Raw genomic sequence first — 23,471 nt, 5'->3', positions numbered from 1 at the left:
ACAGTGCAGTAATATCTAACAAGTAATCTAACAATTCCACAACAACTACCTAGTACACACAAATCTAAAGGGGTGAATGAGAATATATACATATAAGTATATGGATGAGCGATGGCCGAGCGGCATAGGCAAGGTGCAATAGATGGTATAAAATACTGTATAAACATGTGATATGAGTAATGTAAGATATGTAAACATGATTAAAGTGGCAATATTTAAAGTGGCATTGTTTATAGTAACTAGTCATACATTTATTAAAGTGCCCAGTGATTGGGTGATTGGGTCTCAATGTAGGCAGCAGCCTCTCTGAGTTAGTGATTGCTGTTTAGCAGTCTGATGGCCTTGAGATTGAAAAACAGCTTCTATCTCTCGGTCCCAGCTTTGATGCACCTGTACTGACCTCGCCTGTACCCGGCCTGCACCTGTACTGACTTTCCACCTTCTCCACTGCTGTCCCTTCGATGTGGATAGGTGGGTGCTCCCTCTGCTGTTTCCTGAAGTCTATGATGATCTCCTTTGTTTTGTTGATGTTGAGTGAGAGTTTCCTCCAGACGTGACGCTGGGCATTCAGGCCAACTATTTCAATCTTGGTTTCATCAGACCAGAGAATCTTGTTTCTCATGGTCTGAGAGTCCTTTAGGTGGCTTTTGGCAAACTCTAAGTGGGCTGTCATGCCTTTTACTGAGGAGTGGCTTCCGTCAAGCCAGTCTACCATAAAGGCCTGATTGGTGGAATGCAGCAGACATGATTGTCCTTCTGGAAGATTCTCCCATATCCCCAGAGGAATTCTAGAGCCATCAGGTTCTTGGTCACCTCCCTGACCAAGGCCCTTCTCCCCTGATAGCTCAGTTTGGCCGTTCGGCCAGCTCTAGGAAGAGTCTTGGTGGTTCCAAACTTCTTCAATTTAAGAATGATGGAGGCCACTGTGTTCTTGGGGACCTTCAATGCTGCAGAAATGTTTTGGTACCTATTCCCAGGTTTGTTCCTCAACACAATCCTGTCTCGGTGCTCTACCGACAATTCCTTCGACCTCATGACTTGGTTTTTGCTCTGACATGCACTGTCAACATTGGGACCTTATATAGACAGGTGTGTGACTTTCCAAATCATGTCCAATCAATTTAATTTACCACAGGTGTACTCTCTAGGATGATCAATGGAAACAGGATGCACCTGAGCTCAATTTCGAGTCTCATAACAATAGGTCTGAATACTTATGTAAATAAGATATTTATTTTTAAAATTTGCAATAAATTTGCAAAAAAATCTAAATGCCTTTTTTCGCTTCGTCATCATGGGGTATGGTGTGTAGTGTCACGTTCGTCGTAAAGAGGAGACCAAAGCTCAGCATGATTAGAATACATTTTTCTTTAATGAAAAGGAAGAACACTTAACAAACTTAACTTAAAAAAACAACAAAACGAACGTGAAGCTATAATAAACCGAGTGCAGACACAGGCAACTATACATAGACAATAACCCACAAAATACCCAGGGAATATGGCTACCTAAAAATGGTCCCCAATCAGAGACAACGATAAACAGCTTCCTCTGATTGAGAACCAATCTAGGCAACCATAGACATAAAAACACCTAGACTAGGCACAACCCCATAAACATACAAAAACCCTAGACAGGACAAAAACACATATCACCCTCGTCACACCCTGACCTAACCAAAATAATAAAGAAAACAAAGAATACTAAGGTCAGGGCGTGACATGTAGATTGCTGAGTAAATGTTTTATTTAACCCATTTTATAATAAGGCTGTAACATAACAAAATGTTTAAAAAAGTCAAGGGGTCTGAATACTCTCCGAAGGCACTGTATGTATTTTTTTTAAATTGATGTAGTTCTGTTCTTGTCTATTAATGTTCTGTATTATGTCATGTTTCATGTTTTATGTGGACCCCCAGGAAGAGTTGCTGCTGCTTTTGCAAAAGCTAATGGGGATCCTAATAAAATACCAATACCAAACTCATATTCATTATATAAATAAGCATGTTTTATTTTGTCTGGCTTGCCATTCCAAATAAAGTGAAAAAGGGAAGAGTTCTGAATACTTTCCGAATGTACTGCATAATCAATTTACCAAGGCGGAACAGCTGTGCTTCAAAAGGAGCAGGTCTCTGAACCTCTGTCTTCCTCCTGGGTGATGCCAGTGATGAGAAGAGTAGATGAGTGGGAGTGGAGACTGAGGCTGTGATTCAGACACAATCCTCTCTGCTGAGGAAAATACCTCCCTATACATCCAGCTTGTGACAGTCTAATAAGCCTATAATTAACACCTGGACATTGATGCTCCTGATAAGCCAAAGAAGAGATTGAATTGGGAAAATAACCACTTTGTTTTCCTCACTATTGACTTACACCTGCATATTAGGAGCTCCTGTAGCGCCAGAGAGGGGGATATCGTGAAACAGAGAGTAAAGGGAATAGTGAAATAGAGAGAGTGGAACAGGGAGCGGGGGGCCTAGAGAGAAACAGACAAATTGAAATTTGAAATTCCGAACAGTTTTGACTTTCCACTGATTCTCTCCCTCATTTTCTGAAGTGTAACCGCAGCATCCTGCCTCGGCGCGAGTCAGAGAAGTAAACTAGGACACAGGAATAGATTGAGCAGAAATGAAATCATTTGTGAGTGTGGGACATTTTGAGGCTGCGTGACAGTTGTTTGTTGCTGGCGCGAGATGGAGGCTGCGAGGCGAGATGGGTATAGTGTATAAACAGGCCAGGCTGTTAGGGAGCTGCTGGTTGGCCCGCTCCCCAGTGTCTTCTGGTGCAGTCTGCAAGGCAAGGCTGCCATGCTGCCACATCCTTGCATATCATTATCTTAGCTGGGAGAGCTGCACTGGGGACCATCAGGGGGCTAGACTAGCCCAGCCAGCACACACTTTAATATCACTTCATGTAGCAAGGCTCATGCCACACAAACCTGAGATTACACCTCTCTAAGCCATCATTTGGCTGATTCAGAAGTGAATAATGAAAGAAATATAAAACGGAACATGCAACAATTTCAACGATTTTACTGAGATAAATTCATTAGGCCATAATGACTGGTGAGGGGAGCAGCCATGGGGAGCCAGGCCCAGCCAATCAGAATGAGTCTTTCCCTACAAAAGGACAGAAATGCTCCTCAGTTTCATCAGCTGTCGAGGTGGCTGGTCTCAGACGATTCTGCAGGTGAAGAAGCCAGATGTGGAGGTCTTGGGCTGGCGTGGTTACACGTGGTCTGAGGTTGTGAGGCCGTTTGGACGTACTGACAAATTCTCTGAAACAACGTTGGAAGCAGCTTATGGAAGAGAAATAAACATTAAATTCTCTGGCAACAGCTCTGATGGACATTCCTGCAGTCAGTAGGCCATTTGCACGCTCCCTCAAAACTTGAGACTTCTGTGGCATTGTGTTGTGTGACAAAACTGCACTTTTTAGAGTGTCCTTTTATTGTCCCCAGCACAAGGTGTACCTGTGTAATGATCGTGCTGTTTAATCAGCTTCTTGATATGCCACACTTATCAGGTGGATGGATTATCTTGGCAATGAAAAATGCTCACTAACAGGAACAAAATATGAGAAAAATTGAACATTTCTGGAAAGTTTTGTTTCAGCTCATGAAACATGGCACGTTAATATTTTTCAGTATATTTGTCAACTAATTTTCAATTCACGGTTGCGTTCAAAATAGAAACGGACAATATTCATACTATTACCTGTGCAAATCACCTTTTCTCCTGGACTTTACTATTGGGAAAAGTGTGAAACGATGTCACAAAAGAATCGGGGCAGTCATCAGAAATCGTAGATATAAAAGTTTGATAACACTTTATTTGAAGCATCATAACATGTTATAACAGTCTAAAACCATGTCATAATATGTCACAACAGCTGACATGACTTGTCATAATCACTCCTAATATTTACATTTACATTTAAGTCATTTAGCAGACGCTCTTATCCAGAGCGACTTACAAATTGGTGCTTTCACCTTATTGTCCTAACACTGTCATGACAAATACATTTAGACCTATTTAGACCTATACTGGCTACCCCACAAGGCAAGTCATTCCATTATACCATAGCCTACATGTAAACAGTATGTTTGTTATATAATATTGTTTCTTGACAGTGTCATAACGTGTATTTACTTAGTCCAATTAAAGTGACACAGGGTGGTCATAATGCTTCTTAACTGTGTCATAAAGTGTATTTACTTAGTCCAATTAAAGTGACACAGGGTGGTCATAATGCTTCTTAACTGTGTCATAAAGTGTATTTACTTAGTCCAATTAAAGTGACACAGGATGGTCATAATGCTTCATGACAGTGTCATAAAGTGTATATACTTAGTTCAAGTAAAGTCACACATGAAGGTTATAATGCTTCATGACTGTGGCATAAAGTGTATTTAGCTAGTCCAGGTAATGTTGCACGGTATGGCTATGGTCATAACACTTTAATGCCTTTCTATAGCACAGTCCTGAATCTACACTAACATAAATTGACATAATGTTAACAGCATGACTATTAAACAGGTGTTTACAGCATAAAAATAAAACATGTAATGATTTCAGTTAAATAACAATGTTTACAAATGGTAGTTGCTTCCCTGTGTACACTTTATTCAAAACTAAAAATCTATGTTTTAAGTGAGAATAGGCATTGGTCTGAAGTGGAGAAAGAAAGGAAATTCACATGAGCACCACAATGCCTATTCCACCCATGCTCTACCAAGGTTTTCCAGCACACAGCTTTCACCAACTACAGTAGCTAGTGGCAAAGTAGCTAAAAAGTAGTAAGTAGTTGCAATTAGCTAAAAGGATCAAGTTTTCCATAATGAGATTGGAAAACTGAACCTTTGGGTTACTAGACTTTCGTGTTATATGCCCACCCTTCCTTCCCAACCAACCACCCTTGTTTTTGCCTTAAGTAGCCTTCTGTCTTAAGTAACCATACCAAAGGTAATATAACTACTAATTTCAGTGTCCCGGATTTACATTTACTATGCTACGTCTAGTCTATGGGATCAGGCTGCAACACAGCATGTTGCGCATGCAGTGATTTTGATGTTGTTGTTTTACACTGGTGCACTTTGTGCAGGCCCCTGACTACTTTTTACTTGTGCATGGTTACTTCAGATTTTCTGTGAACACAGTGAACAGTATCTTGACACTGTGTTGACCAGTCACACGTTTGGATTATAAGAATGACTAGAGAGCAGAAGAAAGAGTTTATGTCGGAGCTGGAATTTATTCTACACATGTTTGAAATAGTGATGCTGTCAGTCAAGTCTGCACAACTGAGGTCCTGTTTACGTGTGCATTTGGGGTTCAGCCGTTTACTATGTGGTTCATAACTAGCTTACCGTTTCTTAACAAAACTATTTACTTTCTTGACTATGGTTTGAGTGGTCTTGGTTGTTCTTCGAGGAAATGTAGTGTAGCTAACTTCTTTGACCTGTCTGAAATCTGGCTACCTCATCTTACCGTGCTTTGATTGGTCTGTGCAATGCAAATGAACGTGAGTAGCATGGCAACTTCCCAAAGTCTGGTGGATTTAAACGTAATGCTTTGTGTAAGAAAGTATCATCTATTGTGGTGCATACACTGGCCAGACACATTAGCTAATGTTCCAATCCTATAATGGATAAGGTTACTTAGCTAGCTAAAGTTAATTGGCTATCATAGCAGCCAATGACATTCACAAGTTTATTTGTACATATTTGTTTGTGCTCCAATTACACACAAGTGTCTAGATCAGCAGTTTACACAACGTTAGCTCTCATCTGACTGGTATAACGTTCCATTAGCTAGCTAATCAAAACAAAAACCCTTCATTGGCTAGTTTCCTTTATTTGCCTGTGTGTTAACTAGCAAGCTTTCAACTGACTACTGTTAGCGAGGTATCTGCTAGGCTTTGTACAATCAAGTTAAGGTTAGCTACGTAAAATTAGCTACCTAGTTAATCAAAATATCTGTTTGCCTTTATTGATTCACCTAAGCTTGAATACCACCATATAGCCAGATATTATCAGTAGCCTAGGTTTGTTCGCATACACTTCTTATGACTGGCAGTGGCATGGTTGTGCAAGCAGCTGTGTTGTTGCCGAGCAACCAACCCTGTGTTAGAGTTTCGGCTAAAAGAGATATTAGCATTTTCAGAAATGCTACAAAAAGGTAGCACATAGTTGGTTCTTAACGGACAGAAATGAGCATGTGAGAGCAATAAATTATACATTTAATAAAAATGTTGCACCTACAAACTTAGTAAATCTGCCATTTTATTTGTCCAATGGTCACTTCATGGATGCTATAGTCTCGTTTTAATCTGAAGTCTAGAATTTGAGCTGGGTAAGAGCAAGAAATACTCAATTGCTAATGACCCTGTGAAATCAATTGCTAATGCTAACCCTGTTAACAAATACGGTATGTGGTTCTTGGTAACGGCTGAGCGGCGCATGAGGAGTGTGTTGTGTACCTCCAATCAAGTTGATTCGGATTTTTCATCGAGATTGGTGTCATATGGGTTTAGATATGGTGAAAGGAAGATTTTAATTTAACACTGAGCTTCATCCAATCCCTATAATTGACGCGACTATCTTCACATCTTTAATTTTTCCATGTGGCTTGTCTAAAAGAGAACATAATAATGAATCAAAAAACGAAATATTGTTGAATGAATGAAAGCATCAAACCCAGTCACAAAATAACTATACTGCTTCAGAAAGAGTGTTCAAGACCTTGGCTCCTTGGATGCAGATTTCCAAATGCTCTGGATTTTGATCCCTCGTCCATTTGTTGACCACAAAGACCTTCAACACATATTGATAAAGGTCCTCTTGGATCATATAGTCTTCAGCATCCTGATGAGTTAAAAAACAAAGTAAATGCACATAGGGAAAGCTACTAGATCCATGATATCTCAGATCACTACAACAAAGAATAATGATCAATCATTACATTTTAGATGCACTATTGTAAAGTGGCTGTTCCACTGGATGTCTTAAGGTGAACGCACCAATTTGTAAGTCGCTCTGGATAAGAGCGTCTGCTAAATGACTTAAATGTAAAATGTAAATGTACATTGATTATTGAACTATTGTAATTCTATGTGAGTGGGCTGGAACAGGCCTTCTGTCGTTGAGGTCACTCACAGGAGGTTAGATCCAAAGTTTGTTTCTAGCATTCTCCCTCAAGGTCTTCACCTCCACCCCTGGATGCAGACACAACTAGCTACTTTCTCAAAGAAATAGCTAGCTAAGTAAAGAACAGAAATTACAATAATGCAGTGTTACCGCTAAAGAAATATACACTGAAAGCTAAATCAAATCAAATCTATTTATATAGCCCTTTGTACATCAGCTGATATCTCAAAGTGCTGTACAGAAACCCCAGCCTAAAACCCCAAACAGCAAGCAATGCAGGTGTAGAAGCACGGTGGCTAGGAAAAACTCCCTAGAAAGGCCAAAACCTAGGAAAAACCTAGAGAGGAACCAGGCTATGTGGGGTGGCCAGTCCTCTTCTGGCTGTGCCGGGTGGAGATTATAACAGAACATGGCCAAGATGTTCAAATGTTCATAAATGACCAGCATGGTCGAATAATAATAAGGCAGAACAGTTGAAAATGGAGCAGCAGCATGGCCAGGTGGACTGGGGACAGCAAGGAGTCATCATGTCAGCTAGTCCTGGGGCATGGTCCTAGGGCTCAGGTCCTCCGAGAGAGAGAAAGAAAGAGAGAAAGAGAGAATTAGAGAGAGCACACTTAAATTCACACAGGACACCGAATAGGACAGGAGAAGTACTCCAGATATAACAAACTGACCCTAGCCCCCCGACACATAAACTACTGCAGGCTGAGAAAGGAGGGGTCAGGAGACACTGTGGCCCCATCCGAGGACACCCCCGGACAGGGCCAAACAGGAAGGATATAACCCCACCCACTTTGCCAAAGCACAGCCCCCACACCACTAGAGGGATATCTTCAACCACCAACTTACCATCCAGAGACAAGGCTGAGAAACAAAGATCTCAGCCACGGCACAACCCAAGGGGTGCCAACCCAGACAGGATGACCACATCAGTGAATCAACCCACTCAGGTGACGCACCCCTATCTGGGACGGTATGAGAGAGCCCCAGTAAGCCAGTGACTCAGCCCCTGTAATAGGGTTAGAGGCAGAGAATCCCAGTGGTAAGAGGGGAACCGGCCAGGCAGAGACAGCAAGGGCGGTTCGTTGCTCCAGAGCCTTTCCGTTCACCTTCCCACTCCTGGGCCAGACTACACTCAATCATATGACCCACTGAAGAGATGAGTCTTCAGTAAAGACTTAAAGGTTGAGACCGAGTTTGCGTCTCTGACATGGGTAGGCAGACCGTTCCATAAAAATGGAGCTCTATAGGAGAAAGCCATGCCTCCAGCTGTTTGCTTAGAAATTCTAGGGACAATTAGGAGGCCTGCGTCTTGTGACCGTAGCGTACGTGTAGGTATGTACGGCAGGACCAAATCAGAGAGATAGGTAGGAGCAAGCCCATGTAATGCTTTGTAGGTTAGCAGTAAAACCTTGAAATCAGCCCTTGCTTTGACAGGAAGCCAGTGTAGGGAGGCTAGCACTGGAGTAATATGATCAAATTCTTTGGTTCTAGTCAGGATTCTAGCAGCCGTATTTAGCACTAACTGAAGTTTATTTAGTGCTTTATCCGGGTAGCCGGAAAGTAGAGCATCGCAGTAGTCTAACCTAGAAGTGACAAAAGCATGGATTAATTTTTCTGCATCATTTTTGGACAGAAAGTTTCTGATTTTTGCAATGTTACGTAGATGGAAAAAAGCTGTCCTTGAAATGGTCTTGATATGTTCTTCAAAAGAGAGATCAGGGTCCAGAGTAACGCAGAGGTCCTTCACAGTTTTATTTGAGACGACTGTACAACCATTAAGATTAATTGTCAGATTCAACAGAAGATCTCTTTGTTTCTTGGGAGCTAGAACAAGCATCTCTGTTTTGTCCGAGTTTAAAAGTAGAACGTTTGCAGCCATCCACTTCCTTATGTCTGAAACACATGCTTCTAGCGAAGGCAATTTTGGGGCTTCACTGTGTTTCATTGAAATGTACAGCTGTGTGTCATCCGCATAGCAGTGGAAGTTAACATTATGTTTTCGAATGGCATCCCCAAGAGGTAAAATATATAGTGAAAACAATAGTGGTCCTAAAACGGAACCTTGAGGAACACCGAAATTTACAGTTGATTTGTCAGAGGACAAACCATTCACAGAGACAAATTGATATCTTTCCGACAGATAAGATCTAAACTAGGCCAGAACTTGTCCGTGTAGACCAATTTGGGTTTCCAAACTCTCCAAAAGAATGTGGTGATCGATGGTATCAAAAGCAGCACTAAGGTCTAGGAGCACGAGGACAGATGCAGAGCCTCGGTCTGATGCCATTAAAAGGTCATTTACCACCTTCACAAGTGCAGTCTCAGTGCTATGATGGGGTCTAAAACCAGACTGAAGCATTTCTTATACATTGTTTGTCTTCAGGAAGGCAGTGAGTTGATGCGCAACAGCCTTTTCAAAAAATTTTCCGAGGAATGGAAGATTCGATATAGGCCGATAGTTTTTTATATTTTCTGGGTCAACGTTTGGCTTTTTCAAGAGAGGCTTTATTACAGCCACTTTTAGTGAGTTTGGTACACATCCGGTGGATAGAGAGCCATTTATTATGTTCAACATAGGAGGGCCAAGCACAGGAAGCAGCTCTTTCAGTAGTTTAGTTGGAATAGGGTCCAGTATGCAGCTTGAAGGTTTAGAGGCCATGATTATTTTCATCATTGTGTCAAGAGATATAGTACTAAAACACTTGAGCGTCTCTCTTGTTCCTAGGTCCTGGCAGAGTTGTGCAGACTCAGGACAACTGAGCTTTGAAGGAATACGCAGATTTAAAGAGGAGTTCATAATTTGCTTTCTAATAATCATGATCTTTTCCTCAAAGAAGTTCATGAATTTATCACTGCTAAAGTGAAAGCAATCCTCTCTTGGGGAATGCTGCTTTTTAGTTAGCTTTGTGACAGTATCAAAAAGAAATTTCGGATTGTTCTTATGTTCCTAAATTAAGTTAGAAAAATAGGATGATCGAGCAGCAGTAAGGGCTCTCCGGTACAGCACGGTACTGTCTTTCCAAGCTAGTCAGAAGACTTCTAGTTTGGTGTGGCGCCATTTCCGTTCCAATTTTCTGGAAGCTTGCTTCAGAGCTCGGGTATTTTTTGTGTACCAGGGAGCTAGTTTCTTATGAGAAATGTTTTTAGTTTTTAGGGGTGCAACTGCATCTAGGGTATTGCGCAAGGTTAAATTGAGTTCCTCAGTTTGTGATTTTTATCCTCTGGCTTCCTTGGGTAGACAGAGGGAATCTGGAAGGACATCAAGGAATCTTTGTGTTGTCTGTGAATTTATAGCACGACTTTTGATGTTCCTTGGTTGGGGTCTGAGCAGATTATTTGTTGCAATTGCAAACGTAATAAAATGGTAGTCCGATAGTCCAGGATTATGAGGAAAAACATTAATATCCACAACATTTATTCCATGGGACAAAACTAGGTCCAGAGTATGACTGTGACAGTGAGTGGGTCCAGAGACATGTTGGACAAAACCCTCTGAGTCGATGATGGCTCCGAAAGCCTTTTGGAGTGGGTCTGTGGACTTTTCCATGTGAATATTAAAGTCACCAAAGATTAGAATATTATCTGCTATGACTACAAGGTCCGATAGGAATTCAGGGAACTCAATGAGGAACGCTGTATATGGCCCAGGAGGCCTGTAAACAGTAGCTATAAAAAGTGATTGAGTAGGCTGCATAGATTTCATGACTAGAAGCTCAAAAGACGAAAACGTAATTTTTTTTTGTAAATTGAAATTTGCTATCGTAAATGTTAGAAACACCTCCGCCTTTGCGGGATGCACGGGGGATATGGTCACTAGTGTAGCCAGGAGGTGAGGCCTCATTTAACACAGGAAATTCATCAGGCTTAAGCCATGTTTCAGTCAGGCCAATCACATCAAGATTATGATCAGTGATTAGTTCATTGACTATAATTGCCTTTGAAGTAAGTGATCTAACATTAAGTAGCCCTATTTTGAGATGTGAGGTATCATGATCTCTTTCAATAATGACAGGAATGGAGGTGGTCTTCATCCTAGTGAGATTGCTAAGGCGAACACCGCCATGTTTAGTTTTGCCCAACCTAGGTCGAGGCACAGACACGGTCTCAATGGTGATAGCTGAGCTGACTACACTGACTGTGCTAGTGGCAGACTCCACTATGCTGGCAGGCTGGCTAACAGCCTGCTGCCTGGCCTGCACCCTATTTCATTGTGGAGCTAGAGGAGTTAGAGCCCTGTCTATGTTGGTAGATAAGATGAGAGCACCCCTCCAGCTAGGATGGAGTCCGTCACTCCTCAGCAGGCCAGGCTTGGTCCTGTTTGTGGGTGAGTCCCAGAAAGAGGGCCAATTATCTACACATTCTATATTTTGGGAGGGGCAGAAAACAGTTTTCAACCAGCGATTGAGTTGTGAGACTCTGCTGTAGAGCTCATCACTCCCCCTAACTGGGAGGGGGCCAGAGACAATTACTCGATGACGACACATCTTTCTAGCTGATTTACACGCAGAAGCTATGTTGCGCTTGGTGATCTCTGACTGTTTCATCCTAACATCGTTGGTGCCGTGGATAACAATATCTCTATACTCTCTACACTCGCCAGTTTTAGCTTTATCCAGAACCATCTTCAGATTAGCCTTAACGTCGGTAGCCCTGCCCCCTGGTAAACAGTTTATGATCGCTGGATGATTCATTTTAAGTCTAATACTGCGGGTAATGGAGTCGCCAATGACTAGAGTTTTCAATTTGTCAGAGCTAATGGTGGGAAGCTTCGGCGTCTCAGGAGTAGAGACAAGAGAAGGCTCGGCCTCTGACTCCGACTCGCTGCTTAATGGGGAAAACCTGTTGAAAGTTTCTGTCGGCTGAATGAGCGACACCGGTTGAGCATTCCTACAGCATTTCCTTCCAGAAACCGTGAGAATGTTGTCCGGCTGCGGGGACTGTGCGAGGGGATTTATACTACTATCTGTACTTACTGGTGGCACAGACGCGGTTTCATCCTTTCCTACACTGAAATTACCCTTGCCTAACGATTGCGTCTGAAGCTGGGCTTGTAGCACAGCTGTCCTCGCCGTAAGGCGATCGTTCTCCTGTATATTATGAGTACAGCGACTGCAATTAGAAGGCATCATGTTAATGTTACTACTTAGCTTCGGCTGTTGGAGGTCCTGACGAACCATGTCCAGATAAAGAGTCCGGAGTGAAAAAGTTGAGGGAAAAAACAAAAATATAAACGGTAATTAAAAAGTAAAAACCGTAAAGTTGTCAGGTAGCAAAATAGGTTGGCAACAAAATGCACAGCAACACGTAAACAAGTCTGCAAGTTGTGGTAAAAAGGTTAAAAAAAAATATATATATATATAGCTACTTTAGCTCTCAACTATTAATTTAGCTAGCTAGCTAGTGTTTGTTAATCACTAAAGATGGTGGTGTCCAATACCGCCTGCTAGCTAAATATACACCCATGCATTGTATAGGCAACAACAGTACATCTAATTAACTTTATTTATACAGTGATAATTGTACAAACAAATTGTAAAATACACCTATGTATTAAATGTATCAAAAACCCATGGACAGCTAACAACAACATAACCTAGGGCGAAATGGTAGCTAGCTAACCTCAGCAGTGCACCGTTAGATGAACATTTAATGAAAAGTAACCTTCTAAAATAGATATATTTAGCGTGGTTCATATATACACATGTAAATACACATAAAATGAGCCATCATTTGTAAAATAAAACGATGTAAGAGCTAAAACGCCATTTTGTTTGCGTTGACTTAGCTAGCTAGCTTGGCTACGCTCATATGAATGGGAATGTCTGACAAGTTTTTCACTCTGTCAAACATCTAATATATCGAAATATCGAAATGACATGAAAACTTGTTAATCTAACTGTGAGTTATCTCTAGATTTTGAAATTGAAGAGTTATCTTTTTTTCAATGGACTTCTCTTTCTATCTCTTTCCATGTGTGTGTGTGTGTGTGTGTGTGTCTCAGTGACCAGATCTCAACCCAATTGAACACTTATGGAAGATTCTGGAGCAGCGTCTGAGACAGTGTTTTCCACCACCATCAACAAAATCTCAAATGACAGAATTCCTTGTGGAAGAATGGTGTCGCATCCATCCAATAGAGTTCCAGACACTTGTAGAGTCTATGCCAAGGCGCATTGATAAGGCACATTCTGGCGGCTCTGGCAGTTCGTGGTGGCCCAATGCCCTATTAAGACACTTCATGTTGGTGTTTCCTATATTTTGGCAGTTACCTGTATATATTGTAGCGGTCCTCACTATATGGGCCACGTTGCAATTCCCACTAAGTGGTTTAACCCTATTGGTGCGATGCATAGGAATGTTTGCCCGTCAAGCCAGTGACCCGGGATCACATCCCTGCCCCGTCGTTCGCTATACTGGTGTCAGAAGTGGGATCGCGGTCATGAGGCATCGGAATGCATGGCCAGACATGTAAGAGGGCTCAGTAGTCAAAGCAAGTGGACTTGCTTTCCCTTTCGAAAGGGGCAGGTTAGCGATCCTTGCTATATGAGCCATGTTGCAATTTCCACCAAGTGGGTTAACCCTATTGGTTCCATGCATAAGGTGTTAGCTTTTCACACCAGCGACTCTGGGTTCAACACCATAGTGCCCACAAAGCTGATCACTAAGCTAAGGACCATGGGACTAAACACCTCCCTTTGCTACTGGATCCTGGACTTCCTGATGGGTCGCCCCCAGGTGGTAAGGGTATGGCACCTGTTTGAACGTGTTATCAGTATAAAAGACACCTGTCCACAACCTCAAACAGACACACTCCAAACTCCACTATGGCCAAGACCAAAGAGCTGCCAAAGGACACCAGAAACAAAATTGTAGACCTGCACCAGGCTGGGAAGACTGAATCTGCAGTAGGTAAGCAGCTTGGTTTGAAGAACTGTGGGATTATTAGGAAATGGAAGACATACAAGACCACTGATAATCTCCCTCGATCTGGGGATCCACGCAAGATCTCACCCTGTGGAGTCAAAATGATCACAAGAACGGTGAGCAAAAATCCCAGAACCACACGGGGGAACCTAGTGAATGACCTGCAGAGAGCTGGGACCAAAGTAACAAAGCCTACCATCGGTAACACACTACGCCGCCAGGGACTCAAATTCTGCAGTGCCAGACGTGTCCCCCTGCTTAAGCCAGTACATGTCCAGGCCCGTCTGAAGTTTGCTAGAATGCATTTGAATGATCCAGAAGAAGATTGCTAGAATGTCATATAGTCAGATGAAACCAAAATATAACTTTTTGGTAAAAACTCAACTCGTCGTGTTTGGAGGACAAAGAATGCTGAGTTGCATCCAAAGAACACCATACCTACTGTGAAGCATGGGGGTGGAAGCATCAGGCTTTGGGGCTGTTTTTCTCCAAAGGGACCAGGACGACTGATCCGTGTAAAGGAAAGAATGAATGGGGCCATGTATCGTGAGATTTTGAGTGAACACCTCCTTCCATCAGCAAGGGCATTGTAGATGAAACGTGGCTGGGTCTTTCAGCATGACAATGATCCCAAACACACCGCCCGGGCTTCGGAGTGGCTTCGTAAGAAGCATTTCAAGGTCCTGCTGTGGCCTAGCCAGTCTCCAGATCTCAACCCCATAGAAAATCTTTGGAGGGAGTTGAAAGTCCGTGTTGCCCAGCAACAGCCCCAAACATCACTGCTCTAGAGGAGATCTGCATGGAGGAATGGGCCAAAATACCAACAACAGTGTGTGAAAATCTTATGAAGACTTACAGAAAACGTTTGACCTCTGTCATTGCCAACAAAGGATATATAACAAAGTATTGAGATAAACTTTTGTTATTGACCAAATACTTATTTTCCACCATAATTTGCAAATAAATTCATTAAAAATCCTACAATGTCATTTTCTGGATTTTTTTTCTCATTTTGTCTGTCATAGTTGAAGTATCCATACCTATGATGAAAATTACAGGCCTCTCTCATATTTTTAAGTGGAAGGACTTGCACAATTGGTGGCTGACTAAATACTTTTTTGCCCCACTGTATATAATTTCAAAGAAGAAAAAAAAAATAATATTTGACATTCAATTGAATACATGAAGTCCCACCAAAATGTCTGGAATCCATTCATTTTCTGTCTCTCATTATCCAATAGTTCATGTACTATAATACTGTCAATATTTCATGGATTTTTTAAATAAAAAAATAGTTGAGTATCTTACTCCATTATGCAGCTGTTACATTTATCAGACCTGTATTTTTGACCATTTATACATTTTTATGATCGTTGCTACTTAAATGTCCTCTCTCCACTCCTAACCCTACACTGTTGAGACAGCACAGCAGCCAGCCCGGTACCAGTATCCTCAGTACATTGAGTTTTAAGCTGCAAGAAGCAGTGCAGTCAAGGTAAGAGAGGAGAGTCGTAGAGATAATTATCAATTTATCCAGGCAAACAAAGTCTATTAGAGCTCAGTAAATTGCCATCATAATCCTGAGGAGAGGAGTCCAGGGCTCCCCTTTTTGCCATAAATCAAATCAAATGTATTTATATAGGCCTTTCGTACATCAGCTAATATCTCAGAGTGCTGTACAGAAACCCAGCCTCAAACCCCAAAGAGTAAGCAATGCAGGTGTAGAAGCACTGCTCTAGCAGGGACATCATGCACCCACTGTTTTAGAGGGGCAGGAAGTACGTGAGGATGGGGGGGGGGGATTTGAGCATTTTTCAAAGACCTGAAACAGCTTTTTTCTTGCAATCTAGAACCATAATCATTATGTCTCTTTTTCCTCAAAGTTTGTCTAAGCATATCTCTTTACCTTTTTAATTGTAATTTTTATTCATGTTGCACGTTGATTCTTTAAGAACTTCTAATCATTAGAAGTTTAGTAGAATTACCACACTGGTATATAGTATCATAACCGAATAATTACATTAATTTTAGTGAATAATTATGTACATATTTATTGTAATTTCAGTTTTGTAAAGAACAATCTAAATGCCTTTCAATCTCTGTCTATGAATTTCCATCAAATAAAATTGCTCGGTGGCTAGTATTACAGAGAAAAAACAAAAACAAGTTTGTTTTATTTATTCATCACGGAATCAATAGGCTCCATAGCTTGATCAAATCCAACGCTGTGAGTCTCACTCTACTCTCTCTCTCCTCCTCCACTGACGATACTGCAGACACTCGAGCATCTAGCGTCCGGTATCTTTGTTTCCGTGCACTACTTACTCGGGAGAATGGATTATGATAAAGCATGGGCTTAAAAATTAAGTTCAGTCAAAACATCTGAAAAAATGTAGAACAGGGACAAATCTGAGGGGGTCACGTGCCTTAGTGCCCCCTATGGACACGACACAGGAGTCTATGGCTCCCTACTCACTCTAGCCCTCATAGCTCTCCAAGCTAATAAACAAGGAAATGATGAGGCAAGAGGAGACTTGCTGGTCTCACTAATGGCTGATTAGTTTATGACATAATTAAAAAAAAAAATGGTTTACTACAAAAGAAAGTGTGCTCCGTAGTACTGTGATATAGTATGTCATCTCTTCCTCACATTTCCGAGACTATACATTAGATGTCAGATCACTTAGACTGCAGGCAATGAGAGGATGACCTTTCTCTAAGATGGTGGTACCAGGTACATTCAACGTGAAGATCTGCGATATAATTCCACGACTACAGCTGAGCTGTCGTGTAAGCTATTTTGCACCTTTCCCATGTCCAAATGAAATGTGAAATATTCTCAGCTTGTAGGAGCTCCTCGAAAAAGCCCTCTAAATGTATTACTTTGTGAGGATGGATCCGTGCGTAGAGAAAATATTGCTATGACAACTAGAAAATGACAGCATGTGCAGTACAGTATGAGTCTGATTGAACAGACCCCATGCCTTCTGTTTTGGGTTTGGAAAGCCTGCCCTAATTGCACTGTGTGCTGCATACCTCTAAGCTATAAGGGTGCATCTCCTTACTGGCGAAGCTCCAGGTCTACCGCCAACCACCGCAATGGCTTGCCTTCACTAATTAGATCTTGTCTTTTTGAATTGCAGATGATCTTATTTTTCCTAGCACATCTGGGATTAGAGTTTGCTCATCAGCGCTCTGATTGTTCTGTGAAGGGGATAAGTCTCCCCTAAACCAGTTCAAATGGGTAGCAAGCAGAGGAAGATAAGGAAATAAATGTATTAGATATGGGGAGTGGGGACTGACTGGACTGGGAGTTAAAATTCAGATCTGGGTGGTTACGTAAACCCCAGATGTGGTAGTCCGATCCTGGACCTGAGACCATGGTGGTAATCTCTTTGAACAGCGGGCACACTATTCCCTGACTAAGACATGCTGTATAATCCTCCGCACATAGGCATTACTAAAGACCCTAGACAGACACTGTAACGGCTGTGTCCCCACTCCCCAGTGTATTGTGCTGCTCAACATCCCCTCTTATAGTGTGGCTGAGCCCACAGTCATGCTTACCATCCTTTCTCATATACTGTGCTCTGTGGTTATGTGTACCGTCTCCTCTCATAGCCGACCCTTGACAGCGAGGCTGAGGCCCTAGCAAGACATCATGCCATCCTGTCACCAGATGCCTCTGACCGTGGGACGGCCAACATGTGCCGCAGGTCCAAGCCTGCCTGTCTCCATCATGCCAATTTATAGGGGGTGAGAGAGATTCTCCTGTGGCAGCAGCTTTTCTACTAGTCAGCAACCCAAGCTGGGATTACCATATCCCATCTCCTGAAAGCATTCGCCCCGGCAATATGCAGCCAGCAACATTCCAGGGACTGATGTTTCAGCATTTCCTCCGCCCATCCAAAGACAATATTTCTTTCCATCTACAATAGGAAATTTAACTGCTTTTTTACCACAGTAATCTTGTTGCAGTGGGATCTCGGATGGTAGGAGTACGAGCAGAGCGAGGCCTGTGTTGTGTGTTTAATTCTATCTAGCAGTCCCAGAGGTTTTAACAGTGTGCTCTGAATGATCTTCCTTGCCAAAACATTATTGCATTCCATAAATCTTTACAGGAGGAGACGATTACATCTGTGAGGTTTCTTACTAAATTGCCTGCATCAGGAAAATGTGCAGCTATACTATAATACAAACACAGAAAGCAATATCTCAATATAAACAACGAGTTCGATTTTGAGTCATTGTTTAGGCAATATGGTGGATTTTTCACAGCATTATAATTTTTCGAAATGTTTCTGTTTTGTAGAAGAGGAAGAGGTCTATTTGAATAGAACAAAACAGAAAATCTCCAACCAATAGCCCTAACCTTAGGCTAACCACTAGACGAGGGAGAAATATTTTAACCCACATAGGCTAAATGAATCCAAGATCTACTGTATCTCAACCTGCACATGGAAGAGGCTTCATCTTCATTGGCATCATCCAACCAAAACCATTGAGCCGATTTCCAACCATCTTTAATGTTCCTGGATAAGGGCCTTGCATTTTCTTGCGTCAAAGAGAAGTAAAAGAAATATTATAAATATATTAGGTATAATCCCACCAGAAGAGTTGCCTGCCTGTGAGAAGGAAGCGTTGCTTCATGCATTCCCACGGTGTGAAGATTAAAGGAGGACAGGCATTTCTACACCTACACCATTTGTTCCATTATCCTGTGTGCTGACAGATCAGATCTTCTGACAGAAAGAGAGGAGCTTTGAGGTGTGTGTGTGTGTGTGTGTGTGTGTGTGTGTGTGTGTGTGCGTGCGTGCGTGTGTGGGTGCGTGTGTGTTCGTACGGACATTCGTGTGCACACGCTAGGCTGTCATTAGGGAGAAGCAGACAGGGCCCTTTGATGTCCTGGAGTGCACTGAGAAATGCATTGGGATGAGCCGGCAACTTCCCTCACAGAAGCTTTGTAGATTCTGTGGAGGGAGAAAGAGAGAGGGAGACCTATGCAGCACATGCCAAGGACACAATATTACATTTCACTAAATAATTTGGGAGGGCTATTTTTAGGGCTTTTACTGAAACACAGAAAAAAGAAAAGAGGAGAGCCAGGAATGGTGAGCCCGTGGGCCATGATAATGTGTGATGTGTCACTGCTGCCGTGCGCAGCCCCATCAAAACATGATTTGGTTGTGTTGATCAGTGGTGTGTGTATCAAACGTTACACCCTATGTACTTTGTTCATCACAATGTCTACTGCACTCATGCAATGCATAAATGGGATTAACCAGATACAGTTGAAGTCGGACGTTTACATACACCTTTGCCAAATACATTTAAACTCAGTTTTTCACAATTCCTGACATTTAATCCTAGTAAAAATGCCCTGTCTTAGGTCAGTTAAGATCACCACTTTATTTTTATAATGTGACATTTCAGAATAATAGTAGAGAGAATGATTTATTTCAGCTTTAATTTCTTTCATCACATTCCCAGTGGGTCAGAAGTTTACATACACTCAATTAATATTTGGTAGCATTGCATTTAAATTGTTTAACTTGGGTCAAACGTTTTGGGTAGCCTTCCACAAGCTTCCGACAATACGATGGGTGGATTTTGGCCCATTCCTCCTGACAGAGCTGGTGTAACTGAGTCAGGTTTGTAGGCCTCCTTGCTCGCACACGCTTTTTCAGTTCTGCGGTTCAGTTCTGCAGACGGCCACTCCAATACCTTGACTTTGTTGTCCTTAAGCCATTTTGCCACAGCTTTGGAAGTTTGCTTGGGGTCATTGTCAATTTGGAAGAGCCATTTGCAACCAAGCTTTAACTTCCTGACTGATGTCTTGAGATGTTGCTTCAATATATCCACATAATTTTCCCTCCTCATGATATCATCTATCTTTTGCACTAGTCCCTCCTGCAGTAAAGCACCCCCAAAAAATGATGCTGCCACCCCGTGCTTTACGGTTGGGATGGTGTTCTTCAGCTTGCAACCCTCCCCCTTCTCCTCCAAACATAACGATGGTCATTATGGCCAAACAGTTATATTTTTGTTTCATCAGACCAGTGGACATTTCTCAAAAATGTACAATCTTTGTCCCCATGTGCAGTTGCAAACCATAGTCTGGCTTTTTTTAATGGTGGTTTTTGTGCAGTGGCTTCTTCCTTGCTGAGAGGCCTTTCAGGTTATGTCGATATAGGACTTGTTTTACTGTGGATATAGATACTTTTGTACCTGTTTCCTCCAGCATCTTCACAAGGTCCTTTGCTGTTGTTCTGGGATTGATTTGCACTTTTCGCACCAAAGTACCTTCATCTCTAGGAGACAGAACGCATCTCCTTCCTGAGCAGTATGACAGCTGCGTGGTCCCATGGTGTTTATACTTTCGTACTATTGTTTGTACAGATGAATCTGGTACCTTCAGGAATTTGGAAATTGCTCCCAAGGATGAACCAGACTTGTGGAGGTCTACAATTCTTTTTCTGATGTCTTGGCTGATTTCTTTTGATTTTCCCATGATGTCAAGCAAAGAGGCACTGAGTTTGAAGGTATCCTTGAAATACATCCACAGGTACTCCTCCAATTGACTCAAATGATGTCAATTAGCCTATCAGAAGCTTCTAATGCCATGACATAATTTTCTGGAATTTTCCAAGCTGTTTAAAGGCACAGTCAACTTAGTGTATGTAAACTTCTGACCCACTGGAATTGTACAGTCCTTAAACAATTGTTGGAGAAATTACTTGTGTCACGTACAAAGTCGATGTCCTAACCGACTTGCCAAAACTATAGTTTGTTAACAAGAAATTTGTGGAGTGTTTGAAAGGAAGGTTTTCATGACTCCAACCTAAGTGTATGTAAACTTCCGACTTCAACTGTATATCTAGCATTCGTATCTCCATTTTACCTCTCATTCATTTGCTAGCTCCACTCTTGTGTTGTCCATTGAAGGAATAATAATGTTTGCCGTGGTGAGAGATAATGGGGTTCTGAGCTACACAAATTAACAAGGTGATAAACAAGAAAGCTGAGTGTTACATGACAACAGGAAGGCATTTTTGAATTGCTACTGATACATTAGCCTTGATCCCTAATGGAGGAGGTTGTCGATATCCTCACCTCAAGTCTCTATCAGGAGAGCACTGTTCTCTGTAATGACTGTAGGAAACACTGCCAAAGATGTTCTGTACTGTTGTGCAGTGGGGGTGTCTTGCACTAAAGGTAGTATTTGAGTCCGTTGGCGAAGCCCATCATTATAAATAGTGGCGGGTAATGCAATGTGGCTAGGCCACTGCTGACCAAGCTCAATAAATGTATTAACTGGCAGTTTCTCAGCTGCCAGGGGCTCTCTGTGCAACTTCCAGGCCTTAACTTATGTAATGTTAATAAAAAACAAATAGTGGACCCACAGACCCCTCAGATCATCCTTCATGTCTCTCTCTCCTCCTACCAACTGCCTCATCGGCAGAAAATAGCATGGAGATATGACCGGTAATGGTGCTCTTTCTCCCTCTCTACCGCTGTACTCGGCTATCTAATGATGCCATCAGTGTGGAGGTGAGGAAAGGTGTAACCTGGGATTGATCACAAAGTCCTGCTGTGTGCACACACAGATGTTGGTGTTTTGCAGAAATGGCAGACAACGTGTGTTTCTTTTTTTACTTTTTTTTTTTACTCGTGAGATAAATTACCAGGTTGCCAAATTGCTTGGTGCTTTATTAATAAAGCCAGCTGTTCTCATTCCATCCGAGAAGCAGCGCTGCCCCACTCGCCGAGCAGAAAAGGGGCTAGGAGAGTATGCTCGATGCCTCACAGGCTTACGAGCACAAAACTATAGTAGAGGACAAGGGGTGTTTCTGACACAGCTTACATCGTGGTGTTAATCAATTAGTGTACAACATACGGTGAGCTCTCTGTAAACCTACACATGCAGGGTGAGCTGCTTGGCACTCTCACGAACTTTGTAACTCCGTATAGCAGACAGAATTGAGCAGATCCCGGAAGGTGTAGGAGGCAGGGATACCCTGTGATAAGGGGAGATGTAGTCTTCAGGATGGATGTTGTGATGTTATGTGCAAATCGGATTTCCAGTATACGCAATACTAAAATCCCACATATTTACCTACTCCTGTCTACTGTTTATGTGTTGACTGTATGGCATTTATGTATTTCTCTATGGTGATTCAAGTTGTATTGACTGCATTGCCTTCCCGCATATTATCTTTACTGAACAAAAGAATACATGCAAATGTAACAATTTCTAAGACTTCACTGAGCTACAGTTCATATAGGGAAATCAGTCAATTGAAGTTAATTCATTAGGCCCTAATCTATGAATTTCACATGACTGGGTAGAGGTGCAGCCATGGGTGGGCCTGGGAAGGCATAGGCCCAACCACTTGGCAACCAGGACCACCCAATGGGGAGCCAGGCTTTTTTACAGACATAAATACTCCTCAGCAGCACATACCCCTCCCCCATACACATTGGCATAGGACAAATGCTCACCAATAGGGATGAAAACACATTTGTGCATACCATTTGAGAGAAAGAAGCTTTTTGTTAGTATGGAAAATGTCTGGGACGTTATATTTCAGTTCTTGAAACATGGGACCAACACTTGTTGCGTTTATATTTTAGTTCAGTGTAATTTCCATATGGTGATTCAATGTTCTGCTTTCTCTCTTGTCGTCTCTCGTCTTTAGGAGACTACGTTGTTCTGACAGTCTTCTTCGACCTGAGCAGGAGGATGGGTTATTTCACCATTCAGACCTATATCCCCTGCACCCTCATCGTTGTCCTCTCCTGGGTCTCCTTTTGGATCAACAAGGATGCTGTACCTGCTAGAACATCCTTAGGTAACAACAAAGCAATACAAATCTCATCAATCGAATTCAAGATAAATAAACAGAGAATAAAAGAGTGATAATTCTGCCTCTCTCCTGTATTTAATCTCATCAGATTCACAATCAGCCAACCTAGCCCCAACACAAACATAGGTTTTTGCAGCTTTATCAGTGGAGTTCATTAGCAGTGTGGTCCCTAATTAATCTCGGTCTCTCGTAAAATAGGACTTGTTGTGGTCCAGACCGACCTTTAGCGCCCAGAGAGGGCAGCTGCTTCAGTAACTAGTCCATCTTGATTCTATGAGCCCAGCCGAACACATATGTTTTATGCAAAGCTCAGGGGAGATGCAGCCTCTACGTAAAAATGCAGGGGCCAAACTTTGCATAAAGCAAAAGGGGGGGTGTGTGAGGAGAATGTGTGAGCTATTGAACCTGCCCCTGTCTCCGAAAGGGTGGCCATTTTCAGAGAACGTCGTCTTTTAGTTACATGTTCCTTAGTCAGCTGCTTGTGCACCTCCAAGCCTCTCGACCCTGACCACAAGCACTCACACCAGG

General features: G+C 42.2%; 1 protein-coding gene across 2 annotated transcripts in view; it reads left to right on the top strand.

Moving 5' to 3' along the window:
* LOC115105260 (gamma-aminobutyric acid receptor subunit gamma-2-like) overlaps nt 1–23,471 on the top strand; it is a 72,347-nt gene that overhangs the window by 29,731 nt on the left and 19,145 nt on the right. For both annotated transcript variants that reach the window (XM_029627058.2, XM_029627057.2), the window contains exon 7: nt 22,776–22,928. In XM_029627058.2, the coding sequence (XP_029482918.1) occupies nt 22,776–22,928 (153 nt within the window). The remainder of the gene's footprint in view (nt 1–22,775; nt 22,929–23,471) is intronic.

Source organism: Oncorhynchus nerka, linkage group LG22 (assembly GCF_034236695.1).
Source record: "Oncorhynchus nerka isolate Pitt River linkage group LG22, Oner_Uvic_2.0, whole genome shotgun sequence".
Classification (NCBI taxonomy): domain Eukaryota; kingdom Metazoa; phylum Chordata; class Actinopteri; order Salmoniformes; family Salmonidae; genus Oncorhynchus; species Oncorhynchus nerka.
This window is presented reverse-complemented; position numbering and strand designations above follow the sequence as displayed.